This window comes from Malaclemys terrapin, chromosome 16 (genome assembly GCF_027887155.1).
Source record: "Malaclemys terrapin pileata isolate rMalTer1 chromosome 16, rMalTer1.hap1, whole genome shotgun sequence".
In the NCBI taxonomy this organism is placed as follows: Eukaryota; Metazoa; Chordata; order Testudines; family Emydidae; genus Malaclemys; species Malaclemys terrapin.
The window spans coordinates 15,473,543-15,492,261 of record NC_071520.1 but is presented as its reverse complement, the minus strand read 5'-3'; the positions used below and the strand labels follow the sequence as shown (position 1 = coordinate 15,492,261).

Sequence of the window (18,719 nt, the reverse complement as noted above, 5' to 3'; positions counted from 1 at the left end):
CGCAGCCTGCCAATCCCAGCCCGCCTCTCTTCCAACATCGCCTCCGCATTGGGCCGCCACCTGCCGACCGCACAAAGTGTACACGAAGGAGGAGCCCATTGGCCTAGGGAAGATGCCAAAACAACCAATCAGAAGAAGCGGCGTGGCACCTCTCAGGGAACGGACCCAGAGGGAAACTAAAAGTTGGAGTCCAAGGGAATTAGTCAGTGGGGGCAGGTGGGAGCTAACAGGTGGGTTGGACCTTCGATACGTGGGGCTACCTCATGGCCAGTCCCTGCTATAGGGATTGGCAGCAACAAGAGGCCCAATTGTCACTCCTTGCGGTGCCACACAGCCAACCCACCCCAAAACATCAGCGTGTTAACCTTGTGCCTCGCCACCCTCCCCTGGCACCCGCACATCAAGCAAAGCATCAGCATGCCTCAAGGCCAGGCAGGGACACTCCCCTTGCACTGGAACATCAGCATAGTACCATGAGTAGAGTTGATCTGACTTTTTTTATCCACTGAAAATTCCTACCTTTCAAAAATAAACAACCCCTCCCCCCAAAACTGGAAACTCTTCAGTTTTCAGACAAAAAAAACAACACAAAACAAAAAAGATTGCTTTGAGGACAGCAAGCACGTTCTGCTAAAATATTTGTTTAGCTGAAACCCCAATTTTCAGTTGCAAAAATGTAAATGGAAAGTTGTTGCCCAGCCCTAATGATAAGGGGAAAACGGGACCCTCAAATGGCCTGGCAATGAGACTGGGCTATTAAATAACATGGCATCCTGGAAATAACAGTTCCAAGAAATTCAGTGAGCCTCTCTGCCACATAGTTCTTGTCGTTCTCAATGCCACATTTAACAAAGGGCTGAAAAGAAAAGTCAAAATATTGTAGCAGATTGGTTAGTGTGTGTGTGTAACACTGCCCCTGTACTGGATAAAAGCTTCTCAACCATGTGGCATAGCCAACATATTGCTAACAGCTAATAATGACTTTCATTCAGCTCAAGTGATTGTGTGCCTGTGCTTTTGGAGCAGAAATGTCACTTTTTTATCCCAAGTGCTACTATGAAGTTATTGTAGCATAAAGCAATGATTAAATTATAAAAACTATCACAGAAAAGTACTCTGTATAGAAAGTAACTGAGACAATGAATGGATCCTTTTACACTTCTAGTGCAGTTCTGCAGACTGAAGCAAATTTTCTTTCCTTACATGGTTCTGGAAAGAAGAAGAATGTGTTTCTCATCACTTTATCTACAGGAGCAGCTGGGGCAAGAGGTGACACTGAGGGAACTATTATGTGGGCTCTCTTAGGTATGCATCTGATAGTGGATACAGGGCCTGTAACAACATACCATGTTCATTGCTGGAAGCATGGTGTGAGGATGCCAAGCTACCAATTTAATGCTCCTATGAGGGCAACATAGGTAGTTTTCTTGGGACAAAGCAAAAAGTCTCCAACCCTCCAAGCCACAAGGAGGTAAATAGGAATGGAATTGCATGTGTGCAGAAGTGGGCTCTCCTCTAAGTTATCCTGACCTGGATAGTTTGGGCAGCACATCACCATTTTGGGCTAGTGAGAGCGTCATGAGATACTCAGCTGACTCCATTTTCCACCAGTGCTGAATCCGTCAAGCCCTTTGCGCCCCACATGATGCAACTCATTCATTCGCTCACTCAAAGGTTTGTTATCTGAGTTGTTGATATTAACCTATTACATATGTAGAGAAGTGTCTCTGACTTTTGGTTCATGCGTGTTCAAATTGCCTGTATTAAATTAAGTTTCAGTCCTAAATCTCCCTCAACCACAACTGTACCCCTACTCCCTACACCGTGTACATTTCTGTTCATCAGAAAATCATTTTCTATTGCTTGATGTTTGTGTCTGATCCAAAAGAATGCAAATGAATATGGTGCATTGTTTGGCACTTGAAACCTTATTTCTGTTTCTTCTAAAAGGCTTTCCTCTTCTTCTAACTAAGACAACAGCTCACTTTTGTTACTGTTTTTTAAACAGGGCAAAACAGATGTCTGTGGTTGCCGTTTTAGCCATGGAAAATCAATCATATGGGGCTTTAGCAGGCACCTGTTTATCTTTCTGGGAGGTCACTAACTCCGAGTGCATTTAGTGCAGTTTATATGGTGCTCCCTACAATGCGTTTCAGTTGTACTTTAGAAACATAATTGGGTTAGAAAGCTTGCCAACAAAGAACCCCATTGGTGCCAAACAACTAGGGCAATTAACAGCCACATTATTGCTATAGGAACTGTTGTTGTTTTTAGTAGGCTGCTGTGAGCTGCAGGTAAACTCTCCCCTGAAATTATATGATGGGGGTGGGATTGAGATATATGCTTCTTGGAGGGGAACATTATAATTCCTCTTTATGCACATGAAACAAAAAACTCAGTGAAACTGAACCAGTATAACAGACCAGACCAGCAAACAGCTATAATGCCTTAGGCCCTTAGTCACTTACAGGGCCGGCTCCAGGCACCAGCTTAACAAGCAGGTGCTTGGGGCGGCCAAGGGAGAGGGGCGGCACCTGCGGCAATTCGGGGGCGGCAGGTCCCTCACTCCCTCTAGGAGCGAAGGACCTGCCGCTGAACTGCAGCTGCCGATCGTGGCTTTTTTTTTTTTTCCCCCCAATTGCTGCCGCCAATCGCGGGGCAGAAATGCTGGAGCCGGCCCTGGTCACTTAACCTTACAATCCTTAAGTTGTAGTCTTGATTTTTAGAGATACTAAGCACTCACAACTTCCTTTCCACTGTACTTGTGGCTACTGAGCATCCATGAAAATCAGGCCATAATTGACTTTGCAGTAGGAATCAGTCCTGGATTAGAAGTGCAGGGACCCATAAGATACAGGGGTGTACCTTGAGAGGAGTATTCTGGCACAAAGCACTTTATTTTACAAGAGGATTCTCCTTTCTATTATATTGGTCTTTGTGAAACAAGCTTTGAGCTTTCTGTTTAGTGTGTATGACAAAAGCGCTAACTGACAATGAGGCTAACATGGCAGGCAGCTCTCAGGTTTGATCTACACACCAAATTGTACCGATTTAGCTGGACTCGTGACACTTCATATACAAGTGCTTGGGTATGAAGAATGTGATAGGACTCTTGGCTTCTAATCCTCAGATTGCTGCTAATCTGAGGCAAGACATTCAGGGCCTGATCCAAAGCTTGTTGAGGTCAGTGGGTGTAAATTAGGACTCATTCCACTGAAATCAGTGAAATTACAGTGGGAAGAAGGAAATTACCCTCCTAACTGCTCTGTGGCTCACTACACCTATTTTCCTTTGCCACTGTCTTTTCCCCCACATTGATAAACTGGTTGTAATGATGCTTCTCCAGATTGAGTACCGTAATTTTATTATCTCACTTCATTTAGCATAAATGGGGCCATGATCTCAGCTGGGGCTCTAAGCACTGCAGTACTACAAATAATAAATAATAGTAATCATCATAATAGGAGTCAATCACCCAAGGAGAGCTAGATGTAGTTAAAAGAAAGGGTAGATTGCAAAGAATTTTTGGAAATGTATAGCTCCCTGCCCCCTAACAGACATGTCATTTGTGGAGTGGGGCCGATAATAGGTATTCAGGTGTGTTAGCAATACATGCAAATAAACAGAAGAAATTTGACAATAAAATACAAATATATTTGTTTTATTTTAAACTGGTAGGGTTTCAAATTTTGGGGAGAACAGTTGATGATTTTCGGCTGCTGTCCCCTGTGATGCTAGTCCTTTGAGAAAATGAGGATTGCCTTAGAGATTCTACAGAATTCTGGCCTTCAGTGTCCGGTAAAATAGTCGATGATTTTCTATTGCTCCCCTCCATGATACTAGTCCTTCGAGAAGATGAGGTTTGCCGTAGAGGTTCTACAGAATTCTGGCCTTCAGTGTCCAGTAAAACAGTTGAAGATTTTCGGCTGCTCTCCCTGGTGATGCTAGTCCTTCTAGAAGATGAGGCTTCCCATAGAGGTTCTACAGAATTCTGGGCTTCAGTGTCTGATAAAACTGTCGGTGATTTTCTGTTGCTCTCACTGGTGATGCTAGCCCTTCGAGAAGACAAGGATTGCCTAGAAGATTCTATAGAATTCTGTCCCTCAGTGTCCAGTAAAGCAGCAGATAATTTTCTCTGGCTATCAATGGGAATGATAGACTTCCCAGAAAATGACATTTGTCTTAAGGCTTCCACAGAATCCAGACCTTGCAAATCCTCTCCACTTTGTGGTATATCATCGGGGAATTTTAGAGGAACTATTTCAGTTATTTCTGGCAGAGAAGAGATGTTTTGTTCATTGGGTTTCTCAATTAATTTTACCTTGCCAGTGATCATTTTTGGTTTAGAATGAGCGGTTTTTTTGTCACCACTCTTTGAAGTAAGCTTTGGGGGTTTAGCGGGTCTTTTTGCATGTACCTGCTGATATACCTCGGCCCAATCAATCTGTGATGATAACCTTATGCCGCTGCCCTTTAATTTTTTAAAGCCAAACATTATCTCAAGGAGTATCTTTGTTACAGGAACTGAAATAAACCCAAGTTTCTCTGACAGTGACTTTTCATAGTTATACTTGTACAATACATGTCTGGCTGCATTTTCAACAAGAAAGTCAACAATCTCCTCTTGTCTTCTGTAAAGCTTGCCTTTCAAGCGTCCACCTGATAGATCTTTTTTTAAAATCTGTCTGTAAAACTGATGTCTTGAAAGAAAACGACCAGTAGACTATCCATAATTTCAGTGGGCAAAACAGAAAAAAAAGGTTATTCATTAAAAAGTCTATTTAATACCAACATTTTAAATGCAAAATTTAGTAAGTTAAGTGTTTTAAACCTATGGGGCCCAACTCTGCAACCACTCACTAGTATATCTCCATGGATTTCCATGGAGTTATTCTTGATTTATACCAATCTGAGAGCAGAATCAAGCCCTTTGGGCCAAGTTCTGCTCTCTGTTAGGTGTAAATTGAAATCAATAGAGTTAGTCTGGATTTCCACCAGCCTAACTGCAAATAGCATTTTTTCTATCAGCTGTGCATATTTTGCAGCAGATCCAATGTGAAGGGAATCATCCAAATGTTGGTTTTGATTGCTGTTTGTATTTGATTTCCTTTTAGTTATTTGAAGGTGGGGGAATGCAACATTTTGGGCTAGATTTTTAAAGGTATTTAGGCCCCTAAAGATGCAGATGGGCACCTAGTGGGATTTTCACAAGTGTTGAGACACCTACCTCCCACTGATTTCAATGGGAGTGAGGGCACCTTTAAAAATCTGGCTCGTTGTGATCTGCATGAATGTGATATGCTACATACCTTCTTAGGGCACTTTCCTTTACATATTTACATTAGAAAATGATTAAGAATTTGTTTTCAGACATTGTCATTTCATCTGCAGTTGTGAAGTAGTTTTGCTGCGATGAGCCCGTCACTTGGATTCGAGATGAAACCATCACTCCTACCACTTAGTCAAAGTGTTTGTATGTTTGATCCCATTATTTTACTCTTTGTTAGGGATTCCCCACCTTCTTCCTTCCCCCTCCCAATCTCTTTTAACTTTACAAACTCTTTTATATTTTCTAATTCTTGTAAGAATGTGGCATAAAAGCCGTTTGTGGTAGGAACAGACAAACCTATTTTCAAAAACCATGGACTCCAAGTTCATCTCAGACTCAAATGTTAATGGATTTGCATTGTATGTAGGAGAGACTATGAGGAAGAGGAGGGGGAATGGAGTAAAATCAGCTGTAAATGAACATTAATTAATTTAAAATATAGAAAGGTTTGGACATTCTGACTTAAGGGTGGTGTATGAATATTAATTCTAATTAATAGCCAAATCTTGGTCCAGTTGAACTCTAGTGCAGTGGTTCCCAAATTCTATTGGTATATGTACACTTCCTTAAAAACACTGATGTTTGAAGTGCTTACCACATGCAAATTTCTCCTTTTTGTGCACATATATTTTAGCCTTAATAAGCTTAATGTAAGTATTTATGGATTCACAGTAAAATAAGTTTTGAATTTGGCTGGTGGAGATCTGCCTGGGGCAAATTAGAAGAGAAGAGAGTTTGCCTGAGGGAGTCTGGGTGGAAGAATTAGAGGCCATGAAGTTTAAACCTGGTAGGGAATTTTCTGACAAAACCATTATTCATAAGAAAATGCCAGTTTGTCAAAATTGAAACTTTTCATACCAGTTTCAACAAAACTTTTGCTGGGAAAGATTTTGCAAATCCAGGATGGAATTTCTAGTCAAAACCAAAGAGAGCAAGAGCGAGACCAACCCCATGATAACCTGGTGACAAGGGGACTCACTTGAAATGTAGGAGACCCAAGTTCCAGTCCCTGCTCTACTGCATATTTGATTTATACCATGTTGAACAATTGCACCTGAAGATATTGAGAAAGACCCACCCACTGAATAGTCTGTGGCCAGGGGACTTACCTTGGGTATGGAAGATACAGGTACAAATCCCTGGTCTGGCTGATTCAGACCAGGGACTTGAACCTAGGTTGTGCACATCACAGGTGAATGCCCTGTTCACAGGCTATTGGCTAATCTGAGCGAAGGCAGAGGTTTCTCACTTTGTTGTTGTGGGACAGTTTTATGTGAGTGTTTGAAAGTTCTCAGTTTTGTCCTGATGTGAAATATGAAAATTTTTGAAATCCCGAAAAATGTCACGAGATATGAATACCATTTCTTGGCTAGCTCTAATGAGGTTAGACTTATGTTAGTGGTTCCAGCTGGAGTGCAGGGGAGCTCTGGTGCTGTGTGTGTGCGCAGCCCCTGGATTCTCTCTGGATTGTCTTTCCTACATGTCTCCTCCTCCTGTCCTCACAATTCTTTCCTCTTGGTTAAGGGATTCCACAGCTCTTCTCCATGGGATTGTGCTGTGATTCAAACAGGTTTCCTCATCCCACCAGTATCCAGGTTCCAGCCTTATTCCATGAAACCTCCCTTGGTCTCATTCATTTCTTCCCTTTGGTGTAGGCCCCCACAGCCCTCCTCTGTGAGGCTGTGGAGTGATTAAGGCAGGCTTCCTTAGCCTGCCAGTCTCCCTTCTGTTTCTAGGCTCCATCCTAGGGATGCTTCCCTGTAATTCTCCTCTCCAAGTGGCCTGCCCTCTGTCTCCTCCTGGGAGCCATCTAACATCAAGGTTTTATCATGTTAAGGTGATAGCTACCTGATTAACACTTGGTCCTATTCCCCAGCTAGTCTACTGCTCCCTTGAAAACCTTTTTCCTTAAAGGGGTCATGTGATGGAATAAAGGTTGCCTGGCCTCAGCTCCCCTCCTCCCGCTTTTAGAGGGGACAGACCATCCTGTTACAGTGTATCACTTCCAACAAGACCACCTACCACTGTTTGGGAATCCCTGATATAGGGTAAAACTCCAGTTGACTTCAGTGGGACTAAGATTTAGCCTTAAATGCATATTTAGGTCCTGATCCTGCAAGATACTCCAGCACCTATGCAGAGTCCCACTGAAGACTCTGGAGTCTGCCCACATGCATTTCCTTGCAGAATCAGGGCCCGAGTTTAACATTTTCTTACTGGAAAATTAGCCATCTAATATTAAACCCGACATGACAGTAAAAGCCACCACAATCACCACCAAAGGCCAACTCCTCCCTTCATTTACCCTGTGCAGCCTCCCGCCCTTCCCCTGGACCAGGTTCTGATCTAATTTACCAAAGTCCCTGATCCAGCATGGGAATTAGAAACCGAGTCTCCCACATCCCAAGTGAGTGCTCTGAGCATTGGGATAGAAGGTTAAAGGGGCAGAGGCACCACTAACACCATTTCCTCAATTTTGTAAATGGCTCCAAAATGCGCTTGTGAATCCAGCCCTTTGTTTCCAAATTTCCCTTGCCTTTATTTAAAACAAAAAAGCCTGAAATCTAAATGAACTGTTTAGTTTTGGGTTGAGTTTTGTTCAATTCAAAATTAAAATGTTTTCGACTTTTTGATTCACTGAAAATTCCAACAAGTTTTGGTTTCGGGTTGACACCAAATAATTTTTTTTTCAATTTTTCAGAACTGCCAGCAACCTAAAAAATCAGTTGTTCACACAACTCTGCTCCTGCGTGGTTGAAGTATGAGGACTGCATAGTGACCTCTGTGAGCTCTCCTAAATTGAACACAGTCCTATAACGACTGAATCTGAGTTTTGAGTCCATGCTGTTCAAGTGGGCATGAAATTAGGCAAAATGAGTTAATTCATCCCTGATTCTTAAATAGACCTCATACATTATGAAGTAGGTATAAACAGCACCAAGCACTATGGAATGATAACAGTACTCAAGTATTCCACAGATATATGATTATAAATAATTTGGTTGAGCTAAAAAAAGCAAAGGTACCTGGGAAAATGAAAGTTCCTCTTCTACCATCGCTGGTTTCTTTGGTTTAGGCTTAGGAAGTGGGGGTGGCTCATATTTTGGTTTGGGAGGAGGTTTCTCAACTGGCGGCCTAGGCTTGGATTTAGGGAGCGGGGGCGGTACATATTTTGCCTTGGGTGGAGGTGCCTCATCTACTGCCCTAGGCTTGGATTTAGGGAGTGGGGGTGGCACATATTTTGGTTTGGATGGAGGTTTCTCAAGTGGTGATTTTGGCTTGGATTTATGAAGTGACTGTGGTTTATGTTTTGATTTTTGTGTAGATTCTTTTAATGTCTTCTTTCCTGTCTTTGACTTGGATTCCTTTCCCTCTTCTGTCTTTTCCTCCTCTGTCTTTCCCTTCTCTGCATTTTCTGAAGCTGTTTGAGTCGACTCATCTATTTTTCCAGGTGAAGAACTTTTTTCATAGAGACTTGTTACATTCAAATCATCACCACATGGTTGGGAATCACCAGTAATGCCAGAGTCATCGGCCATGTTAAATAAAGGGGATCCATCTTTCTTTGTTGTATTCAATAATTCTAGAATGGCCTGATTTACAATATCTTGAAGAGCAGAGAATAATTTATTTTCTTCTAAGAAATCAAGCGTTTCAAATGGTTGCTGACCAGGATAATAGAGAGCAGTATCAGATGGAGTGGGTCGTTTCTGGACATTTGTGATTTCTTTTTCAATGTGTTTAGTATCAAAAGATGAGTCTTTCTCAAACTGAGACTTATCTTTCTTCTTAATCTTAGAGAAAAAATCTGATGTAGCTCGTTGTCCATGGAGGCCAACAGAAGACTCTGCCAGTTGTGCCCAAATGTGAAAGTGTTCTTGACGGAAATAATAATCAGCTGATTTTTCTGTAACACTCTGTAACAGAACAGAAAGAAGGTGAAGATCTGAAAAGAGTAAATAATGTAATGGATAAAAGCAAAAGGAAGCATTAGGACATTGTAGCAAAGGAAGGAAAAGAGGTAAGGTTTCAATAGACAAATCCCATTTCAGATTTGAGAGATGGGTCCTTGAATCTGAACCCCTGTGAAATTCAATGAAGACTGGAGTTTAATCCTTGTATCTGAACCTGTCCTTTTCAAATATTGGTTCTGGGATGGATCCAAAACCAGAGAGGCCTATTTTCTGTTTGGATGCAACACAACTCTTATGAGAACATTCCCATGAACTAGCTGCATGTAGGGTGGAATTGTTCTTCCAGCACTTAGGTTTAAAATTGCAAGATTGCAGTATAATAAAATCAAAGCCTGAACTGCAGCTTTCATTCGGCCTCATACTCTGTTACCAACTTTTGCAATTTTATCACAAATCTTGCGATATTTGTATTATGCTTGAAGCCCCAGCTCCTGGAGTCATGTGAATACAGGAGAAGCTGAGATTTCATATTTTTAAATAAGTAATTTTGTAGCATCATGATTGTAGAGAAGAGCCTGAAAATGTGACCCAAGTACACCCTAAAGAAACCAGAAGGCAAATAAAAAGAATCACAAATTAATTATATGTGATTTTTAGGTACATGATTCATGGTTTCTGAACCATTGGGGTAGCAATGCTGCCCACACCTGAACCTTTAGAGTAAATCAGATCCAGACCCAAACTCCACTTTCTTGGCCCATTTCCAATTTATGTCCCTATTTTACAGTTTATAGTACCAGTTAGCTTCATTGGGACTACTCAAAGTGCATACTGTGGTGAAGGGAAAAGCAGTGGAACACCCATCCAGGGGAACTCTGCAGTTCCACAACAGGTTTGAGCAAAGGAAGGGCCCCCACGCCAGCTCAGGAGATGAGCGGCAGCCCACATCTGTAGTGCAGACCACAGTCCCTTCCATGACTATGCAGCCCAGGCCAGGACTAGGGAGCCTTCTGTGGTGACATGAGGCAGTACACACTGTACTTAGTGAGGCTGGAAGCTGGAAGCTGGAAAGCAAAGTGGGTAAGGTTGCCCAACGTTTTCTATTATAAGACCCTGTTTTCAGTGGTTTATAATTTTGCCAAACTTTCACCATTCAGGCTGAAATTTTCCATGGTTGGTGTCTGCCTCAGGATGAATTGTTTTTAGAAAATTTCGACAAAAAATATTCAGCCATTTCTCAGAATGAGATGGGGAAAAATATGCTGTTTTGCCCTTATTAGAAAATTAATATAGCTGTTTCATTGACAAGTTCTAGCATCTTCATGCTTTGGAGAAGGCCAGGGAAGGGGGACCTTGGTGTCAGGGACATGCCTTTTGCTGTCCCCATGAAAATAGACCCAAATTTGGTCAAATTATGAATCTCTGAAAATCCCAGTTTGCATAAGTAAATCAGAGACTTGTTAAGAGTCTGGCAGCTAAATTCTGCAAACAGTCCATTTGCACAGGGATGCAGGAGCTGAGCAGGACTCTCCTGGCAATTGCTCCAGGGGCTGCTGTAATGCTGGGGATAGGAACTGAGAGCAGGGAGACTTTCTCTCTTGTGGTCTCAGTGGTTCCCCTGTCACCCAGGAGAAGGAGGAGGAAATAGCCTGATTGGAATACAGAGGGATGAGGAGTCAGGCCTGGGGTAGTGATGGGGGATATGATGTGTTGAGGAGCTGAGGGAGAGTGGAGAGGCACTGAGACATGGCACTGTGACATGGAGGAGGAAGACAAGCATGAAGAGTCAAGGATGTGTGTGGGGGGAACTGGGACAAGAAGCAGCTACACGGACTAGGGTGAAAAGTGGTCAGGTTTTGGTGGGACAGGGGCAGATGGGTCTGTAATGACTAGAATACACTCCCCTCAACACCTGGAACAGAACCCAGAATTCATCCACGCCAAACAGCTCCACCCCTTCAGCAACTACTGTAAAATATTTCTAAAGTTTCTATCACAATTCTGTACCTTGGTTTGTTAGATCTCTAGTCTGCAATGATTTTTGGTGGTTCCTTGGCTAATGGCATAAACCAGGTTTCCCTGTATCTTCAATGCATAGCTTTGGTGCAGAGAATTCATGGCTCTTTTAATAGCTGGATTCTTCTACATTGTGTTTAATTTCAGAGATGGCTATGCCATTCTTAACTCACCATATTGTGCCTAGATAATGCAATGCCCTTCAAAAAAGGGGGACACATACTCCCTGAATTTCTTTATGGTAGACTAACATGAAGCCCAAAGGAGAAAGTTCAGGATGAAATTTCAGCTGGAACTTGGAATTGCCTTGCTTTTATGGCAAGTATTCACAACTGCATGTGTACACAAAAACATGTGTGCATTTGCACCCATAATTTGTATGTGCAGTTAGTGCATTTGCATGTGTATTCACGGCACTGGTGCATGCAAAAGGCAAATTAGATACACGGACACTTATAAATGCATATGGATTAGATATGTGATAGATTATGGGTCAAATCCAGTGCTGTGCTGCATGAGTAACCTAGCTTGGGGGTGGAAGAACAAGGCATAAGAAACCTCTTACCTCCTACCTCTACAAAGCAGCCAGCACACCACAGAGCACTAGAGTGGGGGAGTTTGTCTGCACAGGCAAGCACAGCACAGGCCTCATGGGATATGATCTGGTGACTAGATGGCATGGCCAAGTCCCCAGCTGGTGAGCGTACATGCTCCTTGGTATGTGCTACCCCAACTGTGTATGAAAAGGAGGAAAAGTATGTGCTTGGAAGCTGCCTGCCCTGAGCCATTCCATCACACTCTTGCAGAATGATTCTTGCGCTAAGTAAATAGCGGGCACAGATCCTTATCTCTTCCCCTGTCAGTGAGGCACCTACTGGTAAGGGCAGAATTTTGCTGCTTGTGTATGTCTATGATACTATAAAAGTAGTGTCAAGTAAAAATTGGGAGTACTTTCTTTCCTACTTTAATCTTACGGAAAAGAGTCCTAGTGCCCAGAGAATTAGAAGAGAGGAGTAGAAATACCTTTTTGTGGACTATCCCAGCCACTTCTTCTGTCCTCCTCCTTGTTTCTTTCTTTGGGGCTTGAGCTACAAACTTATCCAGCATGCACTGATTCTGGAGTTTGGTTTCACTGCCCAGCTTATCCCCGGCCTTGCTTTTGAAACATTCCTTGCAGTCTTCCTCTGAACTGGATGTGGAGGGATAATGACTTGAGCTGAAACAATCACACTGCTTTCGACAGGAGATGGTCCAAGACTCACTTTCTGGACTAGAACTGACATCCTCTTTGAAATCAAGTAAACCCTCTTCATCCTCCATTATTACTTCCCTTATTTTCCGGATTGCCTCTTCCATGGTTTGCTGGAGGCTGTCCAATGCATCCATGTCGACCAAGAAGTCCACAAAATTGGAGAAATCCTGTGCAGCCCTGTGGACATTAGAGATGGGATCATCCTGCTTCCCTTTTTCCTCCACTTTATTGTCAATCTCAAATGTGCTAAAAGCCATAACAGCTGGTGATCCACAGGGAGAAGTTGGTCTCAGCAGGGCTTTCCAGTCATGTGTTTTTCTCACTTGGGTGACAGTTGGCTTGTTTGACGATTTGTCTCTCTGTAACTAAGCAAAGCAGGGAATGTCATTAATGAGGAGACTGGGAAGATCTGAAGCCCCATTGCTTGAGACTGAAAAACTAGATTGGCTTTTGCAGTCTTAACTGTCGAGTAACTATTGTAACTCCATAGTAAAGCCCGAGAAATTACACTAATTTTGGATGGTTTCAGAGCAGCAGCCGTGTTAGTCTGTATCCGCAGAAAGAACAGGAGTACTTGTGGCACCTTAGGGACTAACACATGTATTAGAGCATAAGCTTTTGTGGGCTACAGCCCACTTCATGGGATGCAATTTTGGAATAATCCTGCATGTGCAGGAGGAAGGACTAGATTATTTAGTAAGTCTTTGATTAATAAGAGAGTAATCGTTTAAGAATACCTTTCACTTTCCTGGTGCTTTCTATCCATGATCTCTAAATTTTACAAGCATTAGTGAATGTAACCTCACAACAGCCCATGAGAAAGGAATGTTTTATCACCCCGATTTTACAAATGAGGAAACTGAGGCACAGAGCGGTTAAGTGACTTATCTCAGCTCACACAGTGAGTCAATAGCAGGGCTGGGACCAGAGAACCCAGATCGCCTGTCTCTGTGCTTGACACTTTCCTTTGCCAGCTCTAACTGTTGTGATTCTAATATTCACTTTGCAAGGAAAGAAGGTTAAACGTTATTTCTGGTGAACAACTTTGAAGGTGACCCTGACATTGGTTGCAGGTGTGGACAGGCCAAGTGTCAAAACTGATGCATTAATGGGGATTGTTGAAAGTTTATATAAGTCCAAAAGAGGAAACCATCTCACTCAGCTGAGGAAACATTAATATAGACATTGTGATGAGCTGTAATAACCAGCCTGTTCTTTACAAAAGCTACTTGTCGTCTCTCTCCTCCCACACTGCCCCCCTGCCCAAAACATACGTTTTACCTACAGCAAGTCGAACAGAAATATCATGGGCAAAATATAGGCCTGATTCTCCTCCCTTTACACCTTTTTCACACCACTGCAACTTCACAGGAGTTACAATTGATCTACACCAGTCTCAGTGAGTGGAGAACCAGGCCCAAAGGACAAGTCAGGCTGACTCTGGTGTGTGCAGGGTGGAAGGGGAAGGGGGCAAGGAGCATGTATGTGATACTGGTGTATATAGGGGTGAAGATGAGGTCTGCTGGGAGGTACTAAGGTATGTCTGGATAGTGTATGAGAGGGCTGGGGCATCTGCTGTGTGTGTCTGAGGATAAGGTGTGCAAGTGTGGGCAGTGCAAGTGGTGGTGGGGATAGAGGTGGGTGAGGGGGTAAACTGGCAGGGAAGGATGACTTGCACATGTGGAGCAGTGAGGATGTTGTGTATGTGAGTGTGTTGGGTGCATGGGTAAGTGGGGGAGGCAGGTGAAGTGTATGGGGAGCAAGGGGTGTGTATGAAGGATATTTGGGAGTGTTAGGGCGGTGGGGGGACAAAGATAAAATTTGTGGGGTGGGAATGGATGTATAAGAGGGACCAGAAATCTTTCCCGTGGGATTGGAAATAAAAGGTTATTGTGGTGACTCCAGGTAGGAAAATGTTGCAGGCCCAGGGCCCACAACCCCCATTGTGTAGACCCATGGCAGGATGTGTCCCTAGAAATGCAAGCTAAGGGGATGTTTTCTCTTTCTCTGTTTCTTACCTGGGCTCCTTGAAGATCTTCATCATCTGCCAAATAGCCTGAGTAGTAGCGGCCCACCATGGTGCTGAAAGGACAGCGACTCTCCGTCCTCTCCTGCCTGCAGCTCCCTCTTCTTCCTCTTCCTGCTGCAGCTGCACAAGGCTCTGGAAAGAGTTTCCCACACAGAAGGGCTCTCGAGGGATGAGAGATACACAGCACTGGTGAAATCCTGACCCTGTTTAAGTCAGTGGCAGTTTTGCTATTGTCTGCCGTGGGGCCAGGATTTCACACCATCTGTCAAATAACCCCCGCCATCTCCCTCTGCACACTCACCCCATCCAAAAGCCTTAGAAGTACCTCAGGAGAAAGTCTAAAAGAAAATCCAAGCACATTTCTATATCAAATGAATTTGTCACAAGGACAATAAAACAGTGTCAGAATAATTGGAGCCATTCTGGATTTACCCCAGTGTACCCCAGAATTTAGCCCCTTATAGCATATTTAAAACATCAAAATGCCATCAAATATTTAAGTGCTATAGGTCATTTCTTACCAGCAGATAAGAACATAAGAACGGCCATACTGGAGCAGACCAAAGGTCAATCTAGCCCAGTATCCTGTCTTCTGACAGTGTCCAGTGCTAGGTGCTTCCGAGGGAATGAACAGAACAGGTAATCATCAAGTGAGCCATCCCCTGTCGCCCATTCCCAGGTTCTGGCAAACAGATTTACTCCTTCCAGCTGTATTTAATACTTACAGCTACTTTTGTAAAGGCTGAACTATCCGAGCAATTAGAGAGTGTGGTATCCAGGACTTCGGTTCCTTACGATTTCTTTCAGTTCCATAAGATTTGAATATGGGAAGTGCCTAATTCTGAAGTCAGCAGAGTTTCAGTGGACGAGACCTTGCAACCATGAGGGAGAAACCTGACTCGAAAGGTTTAGACGGAAGCCAGAGAGTTAAGCACATCACAACCCCACCCTCTCTTCCAAGCAGTCTTCCCCAGTGATTGTTATGCAGGAGATTCTATTTGTTTGTGCAAAAGATTCCATGCATTTGCATAGTGGTTTCTGTGCATTTGCATAGAGGATTCCATTCTTTTACATAGCATGACCTGGCTGGTGAAAAAGCAGTTCCAAGCTCTCATTTCACTGATCCTAACAATCATCTCTCTTTAATATTCTTCAGAAATCATAAAGAATGCTCTGCATAAAATGAAAGGATGCATAGTTGTGCATTAAAAGTTTGAAAATATGTCCAAAGATAAATGATGTAGAGCCTGATCCTTTTCCAGTTGAAATTTGGGGGCCCCCACCATGTGAGACTAGGAACTGAACTTGAGGAAAATGAATGGTTCAGGGAATATGGAGCCTTTCACCTCTCAGATGCTGTTTCAAATTAGGTTTGATTTGTTAGGAACCAAAAGTCATTACCAGATAATGACCTACACGAGGACTTGAAGACATATTTGTTATGGAGGCCTATGTGAAAGGACTTCATGGTTGCAATCATAGGTGCCGACACTGTGGGTGCTCCGGGGCTGGAGCACCCACGGGGAAAAATTGGTGGATGCTCTGCACCCACCGGCAGCCAAGCTCCCCGCCCCGCCCCCCCCACCCCAGCTCACCTCCGCCTCCTCCCCTGAGTGCGTGGTGTCCCCACTTCTCCCCCTAGCTCCCAGCACTTGCCGCCGCAAAACAGCTGTTTCACGGCGGCAAGTACTGGGCGGGAAGGGGGAGGAAGGGGAATGTGGTGCACTCAGGGAAGAGGCAGGGCCGGGGTGGGGATTTGGGGAAGGAGTCCAATAGGGGCAGGGAGGGGGTGGAGTTGGGGCAGGGACTTTGGGGAAGGGGTTGGAATGGGGTTGGGGAGGGGGTGGGACAGGGGTGGAGTCAGGGCAGGGCAGGGCCGGGGGGGGGAGGGGGGTCGAGCACCCACTGGCGCCGGGAAAAGTTGGCGCCTATGGTTGCAAGCCAGTTCCTTGCAGACAACTGCCTTTATCACAAAACAGAGTGTGACAACTAGCCTCCTTTTGAGCAGTCCCACCAAGAGCAAGGATTAGGTGAGCATAGGAAATGAATTGGTGGCCTCTAGTTACCATGCCACAATTCAACCATGAGCTGTTCCAGATTGTGACTTCCCTCTGATGTGACAATTCTAGAGAAAGGAGGAGAGAGAGAGAAACAAGGAAAAGGGGGAAGAGAAATGGAGGAGAGGAATAGGGGGAACTGCCTCTGATGTCACAATCCTATCACAAGATAGGATATTCCCAGCAGAGGGAGAGGGAAGAGAAAAGGCGAGGAAAGGAAGGGGCCAGGTAAAGGCTGAAAAGAAGATCAAGATGGGACATGGCAGGGGGATCAGAAGAGAAGAGAGAAGGAAGGAGTCAGGGCTGTGACCTACCCCTGATGTAAGTACCCCCCCAGTCAAAGTGAAACAGTGAGAAATGGAGGAACGGGCAGGGGAAAGAAGAAAGCTGTTTAAGGTGCAACTTGCCTCTAGTGTTGCATTCTCACCACTTATGAGTGATCTGCGGAAAGGCTTAAAGACAGTGTTGGCTTAGGGCCTCAGTGCAAGAGCAGCAGAAGGAGGAAAGCTGAGGAAAGGCAAAGAAGAAAGGAGTGGTTGGGGGCTACTTCTCCTGTCAAAATCCCACTAACCCACCCATCCTCGATGAACTACCAGCTAAGCTGGCTTGTATACCACAGTTTCTTCAAGGTTGTTACTTTTATGTGTGATGAGCACAAAATCATCACCTTCATCCAGTAAAACACTCAATCCTGCTTTCATTAAAGTTAATAGTAGTTTTGCCATTTTCTCCAATGGTAGTGGGCCTAGATCCAGAACACTTTACTTTCCATGCCCTTTAAGGGGCATCTGAATGTCTAAAAGCACCCATTTGAAAACAACCTACATATACAGCATGGGGCACAGGACTTTCAGCTCAGACTGGTATATTCTAGTGCAGCAAAAGCTGTATCAATGTGGGGAGAATTCAGGCCCAGTCACCATCTCATGCAGGCTGGAGCTCTTGGGCTGCCATATTTCTTTGATCATAGAATATCAGGGTTGGAAGAGACCTCAGGAGGTCATCTAGTCCTACCCCCTGCTCAAAGTAGGACAAGATTTTTACTCCAGTTCCCTAAATGGCCCCCTCAAGGATTGAACTCACAACCCTGGGTTTAGCAGGCCAATGCTCAAACCACTGAGCTATCTGATGTGATTTATTTATGGATTTGTTTCAAGAAGCATTCCCTAGGAATGGGAAAATATGCGCTCCTATCTCACTAAAGCAGTGGTTTTCAACCTTGTTTCATTTGTGGACCCCTAAAAAATGTTGTATGGAGCTGTGGACCCCTTTGGAAATCTTAGACATAGTCTGTGGAGCCCCAGGGGGCTGCGGACCACAGGCTGAAAACCGCTGTTGTAGGGTAATGACAACCTTTCACAGACCCCTTAGACATATTCTGTGGACTCCCAGGGGTCTGCGGACCACAGGTTGAAAACCACTGCACTAAAGATTGGAATTCACCTTTCCTGTCAAATTGTATGAAACATGGTCCCAATGGACCTGGCCCTCGGTTCCTGGAGTAATTATGTTTTTTTAATAATTCTACTCTATTCTATTTAGGTTCTATCACAGTGCTTGATAATGACAGATGAGCTGACATTGCCAAAACAGGCTTTGCATCCAAAGCTGTTGGAATTAAAAATAAGGGAGAGAAAGACATTTAAAATCCAACATTCTTATGCGAGCCATTAAACTGTCATGAAATATATTTCGTAAAACAAGTGAGACTGGGTCAGAAAAGAAAATTATATTTTCTATCATTTTAAAAACAGTTCGTGCATCATCTCATTAAAATGTCTTTCATATTTTATGAAACACACTCATTTCAAGTAAATTTTATCCTAGGGAAAAGATCCTGTCCTATTTAGCAACCACCATCATCTCAAGTGAACATTAACTCACAGCAGCTGAGGGAACAGAAAAACAAAATGCATTTTAATGTCAGCATGTACAAACAAACAGATTTCCCAGTTTGCTGGAAGCATTAATTGTTGGGCAAATGACCTTCCAAAATGCAGGAAACCCTTGACAGTGCTATTGTTAATCAGGAGTTTAACAGATCTCTGGGAAAAGTGAGCTAGCCCCTGAGCCAGGAAAACACTTAAGCTCACAAGCAACTTTAGGCATGCAAATAATCCTA

The 18,719-nt window shown here is 43.7% G+C and overlaps 2 protein-coding genes across 4 annotated transcripts in view; one reads left to right on the top strand and one right to left on the bottom strand.

Moving 5' to 3' along the window:
• YDJC (YdjC chitooligosaccharide deacetylase homolog) overlaps window positions 1–18,719 on the top strand; it is a 75,707-nt gene that overhangs the window by 17,588 nt on the left and 39,400 nt on the right. The window lies entirely within an intron of this gene.
• CCDC116 (coiled-coil domain containing 116) lies at window positions 3,681–15,710 on the bottom strand. The gene is made up of 4 exons (XM_054006733.1): window positions 14,530–15,710; window positions 12,283–12,876; window positions 8,356–9,246; window positions 3,681–4,723 (listed from the first exon to the last, which is right to left on the bottom strand). Exons 1-4 carry the CDS (start codon window positions 14,587–14,589, stop codon window positions 3,683–3,685), a joined length of 2,586 nt encoding a protein of 861 aa, XP_053862708.1. The 5' UTR covers window positions 14,590–15,710; the 3' UTR covers window positions 3,681–3,682.

Coding starts and splice junctions, on each gene's coding strand:
- CCDC116 (XM_054006733.1), bottom strand. CDS start 14,589: ATGGTGGGCCGCTACTACTCAGGCTATTTGGCAGATGATGAAGATCTT. Junction 9,247..12,282: donor CTGGGATAGTCCACAAAAAG/GTATTTCTACTC, acceptor GTTCTGTTACAG/AGTGTTACAGAAAAATCAGC. Junction 4,724..8,355: donor AGGAACTTTCATTTTCCCAG/GTACCTTTGCTT, acceptor AATTATGGATAG/TCTACTGGTCGTTTTCTTTC.